The following is a 13,883-nucleotide window of genomic DNA, read 5'->3' as shown; positions in this document are numbered from 1 at the left end:
AGGGTTAGGGAGAAGAAGTGGTTAGGGCAAAAGGAAGTTTCTAGTTTGGGAAACTGGCTTGTATTTGAGAATGAGAATGCAATTCAGGAATACAGTAGATTGGACTGGGGCAGTAAAGAGGATAGTCTGATTTTAGACCAGTGGAGCTTAAGGTACACTTGTAGCTCACAGGTAGAGATGCTTAAATGTAACTTGGAAATAGAGGTCTCAAGCTTAAGCAGGAGTTTGGGGCTAGTATTAAAATTTTGGGGATCTATCACTGTATAGGTGGTAGTTGAAGCTGTAAGTGGGTGAACTTTTTCCCATGTGGTGTGAGAATATTGTTTTATTTCTTTTCTCTCTCTCTCTCTCTCTCTCTCTTTTTTGCCTGATTGCTGTGGCTAGGACTTCCAGTACTATTTTGAATAGGAGTGGTGAGAATGGGCACCACTGTCTTCCTGATCTTAGAGGAAAAGCTTTCAACCTTTCACCATTGAGTGTGATCTTTTTTTTAAAAAATTAAAGTATTATTGATATACACTCTTATGAAGGTTTCACATTAAAAGCAACGTGGTTACTACATCACCTATATTATCGAGACACCCCCATGCCCCATTGCAGTCACTGTCCATCAGCATAGTAAGATGCTATAGAGTCACTACTTGTCTTTCCTGTACTATACTGCCTTCCCCAAGACCTACCTATATTGCCATTGAGAATCATAGTGCCGCTTAGTCCCCTTCTCCCTCCCTCCCCACCCTCCTCCCCAACCCCTTCCCTTTGGTAACCGCTAGTCCCTTCTAGGAGTCTGTGAGTCTGCTGCTGTTTTGTTCCTTCAGTTTTGTTTTTCTAAGAGTGTGATCTTTTTATCTTAAAAAAATCCAGCTCTTAATTTCATTAATTTTTCCCTAGCTTTCTGGTCTCTTTCATTTATTTCTGCTCTGATCTTTGTTATTTCCTTCCTTTGGCTAACTTTGGGCTTAGTTTGTTCTTCTTTTTATAGGTCCTTGAGATGTAAAGATGGGTGGTTTATATGAAATGTGGCCATTTACTACTATGAACTTCTCTTGTAGAAGCCCTTAGGCAGCATAGCTTTTGGTATATTGTGCTTCTGGTTTCATTTGTTTCTAGATATATCCTGATAGCTTTTTATTTCCTCGTTGACCTTTAGTTGTTCAGCAGTGTGTTAATTTCCACATATCTGTGAATTTTCCAGCTTTCCTCCTATTATTGATGTCTTGTTTCATTCCACTGTAGTTGGAAAAGATACCTGGTATGATTTCAATCTTCTTAAATTTGCTGACTTGTTTTGTGACCTATCATACAATCTACCCTGGAGAATGTTCCATGTGCCCTTGAGAAGAATGTGTTTTCTTTTGCTTTTGGATGGAATGTTCTGTATGTCTATTATGTCTATTTGATCTAAAGTATGGGCCAAGCCTCGCATTTCTTTGCTGTTTTCTGTCTGGATGACCTATCCATTATTGATAGTGGGGCTTTGAAGTCCCCTACTGTTACTATATTTGTCTATTCCTCCCTTCAGATCTGTTTGTATTTGTTCAATGTATTTCAATGCTTTGATGTTGGGTGCATATATATTTATGACTGTTATATCTTCTTGATATACTGACCCCTTATCATTATATAATGACCCTCTTTTTTCCATACAGTCCAGGCAGTCTATATCTTTCGATTGGAAAATTCAATCCATTTGCATTTAGAGTAACTAGTAATAGAAAAGGACTTACTAATGCTACCTTATTAGTTGTTTTCTGGCTGTTTTTTAGTTTCTTTGTTCCTTTCTTTTCTCTTTATGCCTTCCTTTGTAAAGTGATGATTTTCCATAGTTGTATGCTTTGCCTTGATTCCCTTCTTTGTCTTCTGTGAATCCACTGTAGGTTTTGCTTTGTGGTTACCGTGGGGCTTACATAAAACTGTGTGTGTGTGTTGTATAACTCTATTTTATGCTGATAACAATGTATCAGAAAGAAAAACTTTGGTCGAATACAAAAACTCTATCCTTTTACTTCTCCACTTCTATGTTTATGATGTTACCATTTACATCTTTTCATGTTGAGTATCCATTAAATTGTTGAAGCTATAGCTCTTTTTTTAAAGTTATGATGGGTATACAATCTTATGAAGGTTTCACATGAGCAACATTGTGGTTACTATGTTCAGCCATATTATCAAGTCCCCCCCACACCTCATTGCAGTCACTGTCCAACAATGTAGTAAGATGGAAGCTATAGCTCTTTTTAATACTTTTTGCCCTTTAACCTTTATGCTACAGTTAAGTAGGTAACATCACAATATTACAGTATTAGGGTATTATGAATCTGTCTATATGCTTACTCTTACACTGCATTGTATCTTATGTTTTCATGTTACTAATTAGCATCCTTCTGTTCTTTAGCTTGAAGAACTTCCATCATTCCTTGTAAAGTACATTTAGTTGTGATAAATTCCCTCAACTTTCATTTATTAGGGAAAGTACCTTGCTTTCATTTTTGAAGGACAACTTTTCTGGGTATTCTTGGTTAGCCCTTTGAAAATATTTCATTCTCTCCTGGCCTGTAAGGTCTCTGCTGAGAAATCTGCTAGTAGCCTGATGGGGGTTCCCTTTTATGAGAAACCTTTTTTCTCTTGCTTCTTTTAAAATTCTCTCTTTTTCTTGATTTTTAGATAGTTCTATTATGTCTCTTAGAGAAGATTATTTTGGATTGAAATTTTGTGTTGACCAATTAACTTCATGAACCTGGATGTCTAAAACGCTCCCCAGGTTTGGGAAGTTCTTAGCCATTATTTCTTTAAATAAGCTTCCTACCCCTTTCTGCCTCTCTTCTGCTTCTGGGACTCCAGTGATGAGTCCATTATTTCTTTTGATGTTGTCCTCTCAGCCCTGTAGGCTTTCCTTATTCCTTTTCATACTTTTTTCTTTTTTCTTCTCTGATTGGACAATTTGAATTGATCTGTCTTCTTTATCACTTATTCTTCTGCTTGTCAAGCCTGCTATTGAACTTTTCTATTGAATTCTTAATTCAATCATTGTATTCTTCAGCTCCAAATTTTCTGTTTGGTTCTTTTTTTATATTTTCTATCTCTTTGTCAAATTTCTCATTTTCTTGTATTCTTTTCTGATATCATTAAATTGTTTATCTGTGTTCTCTTGTAGCTCTCTGAGTATCTTTAGAACAACTATTTTGAATTCTTTGTTGAACAACTCCTGGATCTCCACTTCTTTGGGGCCAGTTACTGGAGGTTTACTGAATTCTTTTAGTGAAATCGTGCTTTCCTGGTTCTTCATGATCTCTGTAGCCTTGTGTAGGTGCCTGCACATTTGAAGAAGCAGTCATCTTTTCCAGATCATAGGGACTGTTTTTGGTAAGGGAAGCCTTCCACCTGAGGGTGGAGGTGCATTTGAATATGTTGTAATCCTGGGTCTATTAGTGTAGGGTGCCAAGTGTGGGGGGATGTGATCACATTGTGTACAGGGGGGCGTGATGTCTCTGGCTCTGGGTTCCACAGCAGGAACAACTCTGGCTCTTCTTGATCACTGCAGGGGGTCTATGGTGGCTACAAGGGCTATTAGGGTCCCCAGCAGCACCTCTTGTTACTGTGGCTAGGGACCAGAGTATGTACTAATGATGGCCAGAGCCAGCGTTTGCACATATTTAGCTATGGGAGTCAGCTGCACTTACCTTTATATTGTCAAGGGCTTGACTCAGACACACCTGTCTTGGTAGAGGCCAGGGCATATAGCAAGGGCTGGAGCCTGCTATATGCTCAGTGGCAGCTGCTGGGGCCCTGGCCTTTGGTGTGCTCTTTCATAGCTGCAGTCCCCTCCTGGGCATGCATGTTATAGTTGAGGCTAGTGAAAGACATTAGGGGAGCAGGGAGCAAGTGTACAGCTAGAAGGGCTAGCCCTAAGCATTCACACAGAAGTGGGGGTTGGCTGTGGGGATCTAGGCTGGCATCTTGCCCCCACACAGCTGCAGAGGACTTAGCTGGCTGCTGGTGAGGTTCTCCATCTCTGGTGGAAGAGTGGAGAGTAGAAGGACTCATGGCTAGCATCAGTGAATGTGAATACCCATGGGGCAAAAGATGGTGAAATTTGTAGGGGGTCATGGTGGCTGTGTTGACTGTTAGTTTTCTCAGGGGCAAAATCTGTTGTGTTTGCCTGCAGCGCAAGTCACTGTGAACTGCAATTATTTCCACTGTGTGAACTACATTGGTGGCCCCTGCTTTTCTTCCTTTTTCCTAGCCATCTCTATATGTCTCAGCTTTGCTGGTCTGGGTGGGGTGAAATTGAAGTGGGACCTTCACGCAGTGCTCAAAGACTGGGGAAGCTGGTGGCTCACCCTGCTCTTCCTTTCCTGGTAAGGAAACTCTTTCTAGCTGGGAAGTTCCCTCTTGCTGCTGAGCAATAGTGGCTGGGGAAATGGGATGATACAGGCAAAAGGAGGCTATCTTTTTTCTCTTCTTGTGCCATTATTCTCAGGGTTTTTGTTCCACTGTGTTGTTAAAATTTCTTAAGAGGACTCCAGAGCTCTCCCAGTGTTTGTTTATAGATAACTGTCTAATTGTTTATCTTTGTGGGGGGATGGAGGTTGGGATCTCCTACAGTGCCCTTTTGGTCACATCCTGGATAAATTATTGTTTGCGTATTTTCTATTATAGTAGTTACCATGTTTGTTTTAGAAATTTTAGAAAGTACCGATAAGCAAACAAAAAAAGAAAAGAAAACTGGTAACCTTACTCACCAGAGATAATTTATATTAACATTTTGGTATACTGTTCTTCCAGTCTTTTTTCTATGAATAACAGCTCTTCATATTGCCAACCCCCATCTAACTACTTCCACAAGGCTTCCTTCTGTCAGATTCCAAATGGTCCCACTAAGGTTTCTCCAGTACTTATTTGATAAGCCACACAGTGCATTGATTATGTTAATGTTATTTCCTCTGGAAATCACCAGTAAGTCTCTCATTTTCATATTCCATGCAACCTAGATTAGAAAGCATATCACTAGCTATCTGTTTCAGGGGTTCTAATTTTTTTGCTGGACGTAAATGTCTTATTCACTGGGAATTGATTAGTGAATAGATATTGTCAGGTAAAATGGTTAGTGCTATAATGAGTATGTTGGAAGCTAAGAACTTGGAAAATGAATTACTCATTGAAAATTTAATAGGAATTATCATCCAAGAGAGGAGATCAGCCATCTGTAGAAGTGGTTTACAAGTGTGTTATTAACACAAACATGGGAAACAATCAAATTAATCAAGGTACAACTTTAGAACTGGGAGCTAACTAAACAAAGCATTTCTATAAACATTTTTTTAGGCTTTTAAGATTACTTCAGTATTTCTACATCTCTTTTAGGTCTTTACAACAGAAAGTGTGTAGAAATATTTCCTTATCTGTATATACAGATCTCATTTTTTCTTCTTTTTGTGGTAAAATGTACATAGCCTAAAAGTTCCCATTTTAACAGTATCTCAGTATACAGTCTAGCAGCATTAATTACATTTGCATTGTTATACAACTATCACTAGTGTCCATCGCCAGAACTTTTTCATCATCCCAAATTGAAATTCTGTACCCATTAAACATTAACTTCCAGTTCCTCCCCTAGTCCCTGGAAACCACTACTCTGCTTTTTTTTCTATTAAGGGATCATTGATATACAATCTTATGCTCAGGTTTCACATGAGAAACATTGTGGTTACTACATTCCCCCTTATTATCAAGTCCCCCCCACATACCCCATTACAGTCACTGTCCATCAGTGTAGTAAGATGTTATAGAGTCACTACTTGTCTTCTCTGTGTTGTACAGCCCTCCGGGTGCCCCGCCTACATTATCTCTGCTAATAGTAATGCCCCTTTTCCCTCCTTGTCCCTCCCTTCCCACCCATCCTCCCCAGTCCCTTTCCCTTTGGTAACTGTTAGTCCATTCTTGGGTTCTGTGAATCTGCTGCTGTTTTGTTCCTTCAGTTTTTCTTTGTTCTTATACTCCACATATGAGTGAAATCATTTGGTACTTGTCTTTCCCGCCTGGCTTATTTCACTGAGCATAATACCCTCTAGCTCCATCCATGTTGTTGCAAATAGTAGGATTTGTTTTCTTCTTATGGCTGAGTAATATTCCATTGTGTATATGTACCATGTCTTCTTTATCCATTCATCTGCTGATGGACACTTAGGTTGCTTCCATTTCTTGGGTATTGTAAATAGTGCTGCGATAAACATAGGGGTGCATCTGTCTTTTTCAAACTGGGCTGCTGTATTCTTAGGGTAAATTCCAAGAAGTGGAATTCCTGGGTCAAATGGTATTTTTATTTTTAGTTTTTTTGAGGAACCTCCATATTACTTTCCACCATGGTTGAACTAATTTATATCCCCACCAACACTCTAGGAAGGTTCCCCTTTCTCTGCGTCCTCACCAGCACTTGTTGTTGCTTGTCTTTTGTATGGTGGCCATCCTAACTGGTGTGAGGTGATATCTCATTGTGATTTTAATTTGTATTTCCCTGATGATTAGCAATGTGGAGCAACTTTTCATGTGCCTGTTGGCCATCTGAATTTCTTCTTTGGAGAAAATCTGTTCATATCCTCTGCCCATTTTTTAGTCGGGTTATTTGCTTTTTGGGCATTGAGCTATGTGAGCTCTTTATATATTTTTGATGTTAACCCCTTGTCAGATATATCATTTATGAATTTATTCTCCCATACTGTAGGATGCCTTTTTTTCTGCTGATGGTGTACAGAAGCTTTTTAGTTTGATGTAATCCCATTTGTTCATTTTTGCTTTTGTTTCCCTTGCCTGAGGAGATATGTTCAAGAAAAGTTGCTCATGTTTATATTGAAGAGAGTTTTGCCCATGTTTTCTTCTAAAAGCTTTATGGTTTCATAACTTACATTCAGATCTTTGATCCATTTCGAGTTTACTTTTGTGTTTGGAGTTACACAGTAATTCAGTTTCATTTTCTTACAGGCAGATGTCCACTTCTGCCAACATCTGTTGTTAAAGAGGCTGTCATTTCTCCACTGTATGTCCATGGCTCTTTTATCATATATTAATTGGCCATATATGTGTGGATTTATATCTTGGCTCTCTATTCTTCTTCCTCCATTCCTTATATATTAGGTATCATATTCTGGACTCCCTATAGTCCATTCATCTATGGCTCTGTTCTTGTGCCAGTACCAAATTGTCTTGATAACTGTGGCTTTACAGTAGAGCTTGAAGTTGGGAGCATAATCCCCCACACTTTATTATTCCTTCTAAGGATTGTTTTGGCTATTCAGGGTTTTTTGTGGTTCCATATGAATTTTAGAACTATTTGCTCTAGTTCGTTGAAGAATGCTTTTGGTATTTTGATAGGGATTTCATTTAATCTGTACATTGCTTTAGGCAGGATGGACATTTGGAAAAATATTAATTCTTCCTATCCATGAGCATGGGATTTATTTCCATTTATTGGTGTCTTCTTTAATTTCTCCAAGAGTGTCTTATAGTTTTCAGTGTAGAGGTCTTTCACTTCCTTGGTTAGGTTTATTCCTAGGTATTTTATTCTTTTTGATACAATTGTGAATGGAATTGTTTTCCTGATTTCTCTTTATGCTTGTTCATTGTTAGTGTATAGGAAAGCAACAGAATTCTGTGTATTAATTTTGTATCCTGCAACTTTGCTGAATTCAGATATTAGATCTAGTAGTTTTGGAGTGGATTCTTTTGGGTTTTTTATGTACAATATCATGGCATCTGCAAACAGTGACAATTTGACTTCTTCCTCACCAATCTGGATGCCTTTTATTTCTTTGTGTTGTCTGAATGCCGTGGGCATGACCTCCAGTACTGTGTTGAATAAAAGTGGGGAGAGTGGGCATCCTTGTCTTGTTCCTGATCTTAGAGGAAAAGCTTTCAGCTTCTCACTGTTAAGTATGATGTTGGCTGTGGGTTTGTTGTACATGACCTTTATTATGTAGAGGTATTTGCCCTCTGTATCCATTTTGTTGAGAGTTTTTATCATGAATAAATGTTGAATTTTGTCAAATGCTTTCTCAGCATCTATTTAGATAATCATGTGGTTTTCATCCTTATTTTTGTTAATGTGGTGAATGATATTGATTTATGAATATTATACCATCTTTGCATCCATGGAGTAACTCCCACTTGGTCATGATGGATGATTCTTTTGATGTATTCTTGAATTTGGTTTGCTAATATTTTGTTCAAGATTTTTGCTTGATCCCAGGTTGGACAAACCAGTCACAAAGGAGACTTAGGGGTATTTAAATATGTTTCAAATTTTAGATGACAGTGAGGAATTGTTTTTAATGTTTTAACGTATGATAATGCTTATTTGGTTCTATTGCAAAATGTTATTCTGAAAAGCAGCATCCTGGAAAAACATTTGGATTCATTTGCAGCTTGGACAAGCCAATGCAGAGGCATGCCTTGGGGGTTTCCCTCTCTAAAAACAACTGTTTCAGCAGGACATGGACAGTTACTGGACTTTCGGTGTGGGCCAGCACTTCATATATTTTCACATTTCATAGTAGCCATGTGCTTTTCCTTTTTGTAACTCTTTTAATTGAAAAAGTAATACGTGTTTGATAAAAATATTTAACCTCCTAAAAAAATTCAAAACAGCAATTCTACTTCTAGGTATATACCAAAAAGAATTGAAAGCAGGGACTCGAGCATATATTTGTACACTCATGTTCATAAGCAGTATTATTCATAAAAGCAAAGGGTGGAAGCCATGCAAGTGTCTATCAATGAATGACTTGGGTAAGGAAAATATAGTTTATACATACAATGGAATGTTACTCAGCCTTAAAATGAAGGAGATTCTGACACATACTAAAACACAGATTGAAGACATACTAAGTAAGAAAAGCGATTCACATAAGGACAAATATTATATGCTTCAACTTATATAAGGTACCTAGAGTAGTCAAATGCATAGACAGAAAGAAGAATGGTGATTGCCAGGGACTGCGAGAGGGGTACACGGGGAGATATTGTTTAATGAGTCTAGAGTTTCAGTCAAGGAAAATGAGAAAATTCTGGAAATGTATGATAGTAAGGGATGCACAGCAACATGAATGTACTTAATGACACAAGTATACACTTAAAAATGGTTAAAATGGTAAATTTTATGCTATATATATTTTACTACCATAAAAAGCATTTGCTTATATGAACATGATTAGCTTCTAATATCATACCACTGAAATAAATAGGAGTGGTTAGAAACAAACAAAAACATGATGTGCCCAGCTCCACTAAAGGGATATGTATGTCACATGGTCCACCATGCATGTGGTTAGTAATAGCACCTACATCTTTGAGTTGTGTGAATCAAATTAAATCATCCATGTCAAATACATAATTTCACCTTTGAAGCATAAGCAGCATTCAGTAAATTTTAGGTACACTAACCAGGTTTCCCCCTCCATGACTAGTGCTGGAGACACGCTGACATAGTCGTTTCCTGCTCCATTTTTGCCTAGATGGCATACAGACCATTTCCTTTCTATTAATACATCATTTTTCCCCAGGTAAATTGCAATATACTTCATCAGGCCATAGCATAATTCAGTTACATTCATACCAATTCATTCTAAATCTAGTGTAAATTGATATAAAAATGTCAAGTTCCTAATAGCTAAATGGCCAAAGGATATATTTTACAGATGTATTGTTTATTCATTTCTCTAATAGGGAATTCAGTGAATTGTTCTCTACAATATCTTCCCTTAGAGTAGACCCCTCAACATGCTACCCTCTACCTCCTGGGAAGAACTAATTACTCTGACATTTGTATCCCTGTAATACTGTATATGTACTTCTCATATAGCATATATTCTCCTTTACTAGAGTGTATAGCCTGTGAGGTTCTCAAAGACAAAGCCTGTATTTTAATTCATCTTTCTATCTCAGGACCTTAGCATGGCTTCAGGTACATAATATTCACTGAGTGACAAATGACGTCATTTTGTTTTTCTTTTACATTGAGGCACATACAACAAAATGCACAGATCTTAGTGTACAGCTCGGTGAATTTTGATGCATGTATACACTCATGTAACCACCACCCAGCTTAAGACATCAAATGTTCTCACTAATTTTTTCCCTCTTCACCCATTTCACCCATTCCCTTTACCCCATTTCCCTATGGCAACACTAGTCTGTTTCTCTGTGTTTATAAGTCTATTTCTGTTTTGTTTATTTGTTCGTTTGCTTTGTTTTTTAGATTCCACAGATAAGTGAAATCAAATAATATTTGTCATTCTCTTATTTATTTATTTAACATAGTATCCTCTAGGTCCATCTATGTTGTTACAAATGGCAATATTTCATTCTTTTTCATGGCTGAGTAATAGTCCATTGTATATATATAACCACATATCCATTCATAATTTCTTTATCCATTCATCTATTGATGGACATTTAGGTTGTTTCCATATCTTGGCTATTGTAAATAATACTGTGATAAGCATAGGGGTTCACATATCTTTTCAAATTAGTGGTTTTGTTTTCTTAGGGTAAATTCCAGAAATGGAATTACTGGGTCATATGCTATTTCTATGTTTCATTTTTTGAGGAACCTTCATACTGCTTTTTACAGTGGCTGCACCCATTTATATTCCACCAACAGTGCACGAGGGTTCCCTTTTCTCCACGTCCTCGCTAACATTTATTATTTCTTGCACGGAATTCAGTTTTGAACATGTTGAATTTGGGGTTCTGACAAAGCACAAAGTATCTTGCAAGTAGTTATAAACTCAGTTCCAAAACTCAGAGAGGTTGAGGATGGAAATAAATATTCAGGAGTTTCTCACAAAAGTGAGACTGAAACTAACTACATCAATGGGTAAAATTGCTAAAGAAAGGAAATATGGAATAAGAAGAAATTAAAAGTCATTGGTCTGTATACTAAGAAGAAGGCCCTACCCTTAGGTCCACGTTCTCAAAGTGTGGACCCTCTGCATTACCTGGCATGCTTATTTAAAATTCAGATTCTCAGATCTATTTAATCCATTTCTTGAATTAGAATTTAGGATTTTGCATTATAACAAGCTTCTCTGTTATGTTCATTAAGGCTTCCAATGATTTTATACACATTCAGAGAGCCTCTTTAGATAGTGAATATAGACAGAATCACCTAGAGGACTTCATTTTCCATAATAAACATATATCATTTTGAAGTGAAAACATATTTAAAAATATGGATATTGATGTTTAGTGAGCTTTTAGGTTCATAGTTCCTATGTGCACAATATACCTTCACATTTATCTTTTCTGTAGTGAGCCATTCCCTCCCACCCCACCCCCAAGTCTGCCTAATCCTGTCTGGCTTTCAGAATCAAGTGGTTAAAGGAAGAGAAGCTTAGTAAAGGAACTTGGGGTCCCCTTTTTTCTACTACTTTTTTATTGGCACCATTTCCCATTCCAAAACAGTAACTAAAATAGCAAAAGCTAATTTTCAATACCAACCCTTTTACATTAATAGTTTCATGGCAGGTCAATGTCATGTTGCCTATTCACAGATTATGGGGATTTTCCAAGACAAGGAGCCCCTAAAAAGTTGGAAACATTCAACCCTTATGCACTTACTCCTTTGTCAAGGTGCTATAACTTAAGACCACACAGAGATAGTAAACTGTAAGGGTTGTATTTAATATGAAGGGAAGAATGGGCATACAGAGTTATAGCTCCAAGTCTGTCACCTCAAAGACCTGCAGCCTTTTCCCAGTTCTCTCTGCTTGCCCAGTCATATTCCTGTAGGAAGTAAAGCTATCATCAGGGCTGACCTTAAGCCAGAATTTAAATGTTTTCTGGTGTGAGATCTGTGTGATGATAGTCAATGTAGTTCTTTCTCTCTCCTCTCACCTGCATCTTTGTCCCCACCACCACCACCACTAATAACCTTTTACAACTACTGTGCCTTATCTAGAAGTGAAATACCAATCCAGAGAGTTCTAAATGCCAATATAGAAATGGAACTTCAGCAGAGCAATGTCCATTCAGTATTTCGTGTCCAGAGCACTTTTTGCTGATCCCAGACTCAGGCTGAGGCCATAATTCTTGAGTTCACTCACTCCAGACAGTCAGAAACTAGATGGACTTGGAAGACAGGAAGAAAGGTGGGAAGAAGTCTGAAGTGGCTGGGCAGAACAGTCAACTTGGTGTCAGTTAAGGGAAGCTTGGCCTCACCTTAAACCCTTCTAAACTATTCTGTTCCTATCCCTGAAACCTTCATGACCCTAGCCTTTCTGTTCCTTTCCAGGTGACCAGGATGATGTCTAAAAGAAGACAGGAAGCTGTAGTAACACGCAAAGCAGATTTTCCTTTAGGGAATGTTCTTGGCTCTAGATTCCAGACTTCAATCTTTTCATTCAACTTACATTTTATGAGTACTTACTTATGCCAGGTATTTCATGAGACTTTGATAAGAGGTTATGTAAGAGTTAGTCCCCATTCAAGAAGAGTTGATAATTTGGTGGGGAACACAAACTGTGAACAAATAATTACCATGTCATAAAGTGTAAGTACTAAAATGGACATCCTTATGGGAGTGCCATCAGAAAAAAATCCTCACATCGGTCCAGTTTCTAGGTCTGACCACTCCAAAGAAACTTTCAGGTGGGGTCTGAAAGCTAATAATGCAAAGTCTGCAGAGCTGAGTTGAGAGGTAGAGGCTTGCCCACCACACTCAGAGGCAGGGAGGGGTTGGTGCACTCCAGGGGCTCAGTGAGTGCCTTCACCAGCTTGCTCATTGCTCCTGTGGGCCCTTAGGGATCTCCTTTGTTTTCCTCTTCTGACACCAGAGCTGCTGGAAGATAAAAACTGAGGTGTGTTAAAAACCTGGGGAGCTTGACATTTAGTGATGACTTAATACCCATCCTCCTTAAAGTTTTCCAAAAAGTATAAGAGGAACGAATACTCCCAAACTCAATCTACAAGGCCAGCATCACTCTAATACCCAAACCAGACAAAGACAACACAAAAAAAGAAAATTACAGACCAATATCCCTGATCAACAAAGATGCAAAAAATACTCAACAAAATATTAGCACACCAAATTAAAGAATACATAAAAAAGATCACCCATCATGATCAACTAGGATTTATTCCTGGGATGGTACAACATTCAAAAATCCATCAAAATCATTCACCACATCAACAAAAAGTAGGACAAAAACCACGTGATCATCTCCATAGATGCCAAAAAAGCATTTGACAAAATTCAACATCCATTCATGATAAAAACTCTCAACAAAATGGATATACAGGGCAAGTACCTCAAAATAATAAAGGCCATATATGACAAACTCACAGCCAACATCATACTTAACAACAAGAAGCTGAAAGTTTTTCCTTTAAGGTTGGGAACACGACAAGGATGTCCACTCTCCCCACTTTTATTCAACATAGTGCTGGAGGTCCTAGCCACAGCAATCACACAACACAAAAAAATAAAACGCATCTAGATTGGCAAGGAATGAGTTAAACTGACCCTGTTTGCATATGCCATGATATTGTACACAAAAACCCTAAAGACTCCACTCCAAAACTACTAGATCCTATATCTGAATTCAGCAAAGTTGCAAGGATACAAAATTAATACACAGAAATCTGTTGCATTACTTTACACTAATGATGAACTAGCAGAAAGAGAAATCAGGAAAACAATTCCATTCACAATTGCATCACAAATAATAAAATATCTAGGAATAAACCTAACCAAGAAGTAAAAGACCTGTACTCTGAAAACTACAAGACGCTCATGTGAGAAATTTAAAAAGATACCAATAAATGGAAACACATCCCATGCTCATGGGTCAGAAGAATTAATATTGTCCAAATGGCCATCCTGCCTAAAG

At 37.8% G+C, this 13,883-nt stretch overlaps 1 protein-coding gene across 1 annotated transcript in view; it reads left to right on the top strand.

Moving 5' to 3' along the window:
* Window positions 1-13,554, top strand: part of SNX12 (sorting nexin 12) — a 180,180-nt gene extending 166,626 nt beyond the window's left edge. The window contains exon 5 of the mRNA XM_036898223.2: window positions 12,287-13,554. Coding sequence (XP_036754118.1) covers window positions 12,287-12,541 — 255 coding nt within the window. The 3' untranslated portion in view covers window positions 12,542-13,554. The remainder of the gene's footprint in view (window positions 1-12,286) is intronic.
* The last annotated feature ends 329 nt before the right edge of the window (window positions 13,555-13,883 follow it).

The sequence above is a fragment of the Manis pentadactyla genome, chromosome X (genome assembly GCF_030020395.1).
Source record: "Manis pentadactyla isolate mManPen7 chromosome X, mManPen7.hap1, whole genome shotgun sequence".
Lineage (NCBI taxonomy): Eukaryota > Metazoa > Chordata > Mammalia > Pholidota > Manidae > Manis > Manis pentadactyla.
The sequence above is the reverse complement of the archived record's forward strand: the minus strand, read 5'-3'. Positions and strand labels throughout refer to the sequence as shown.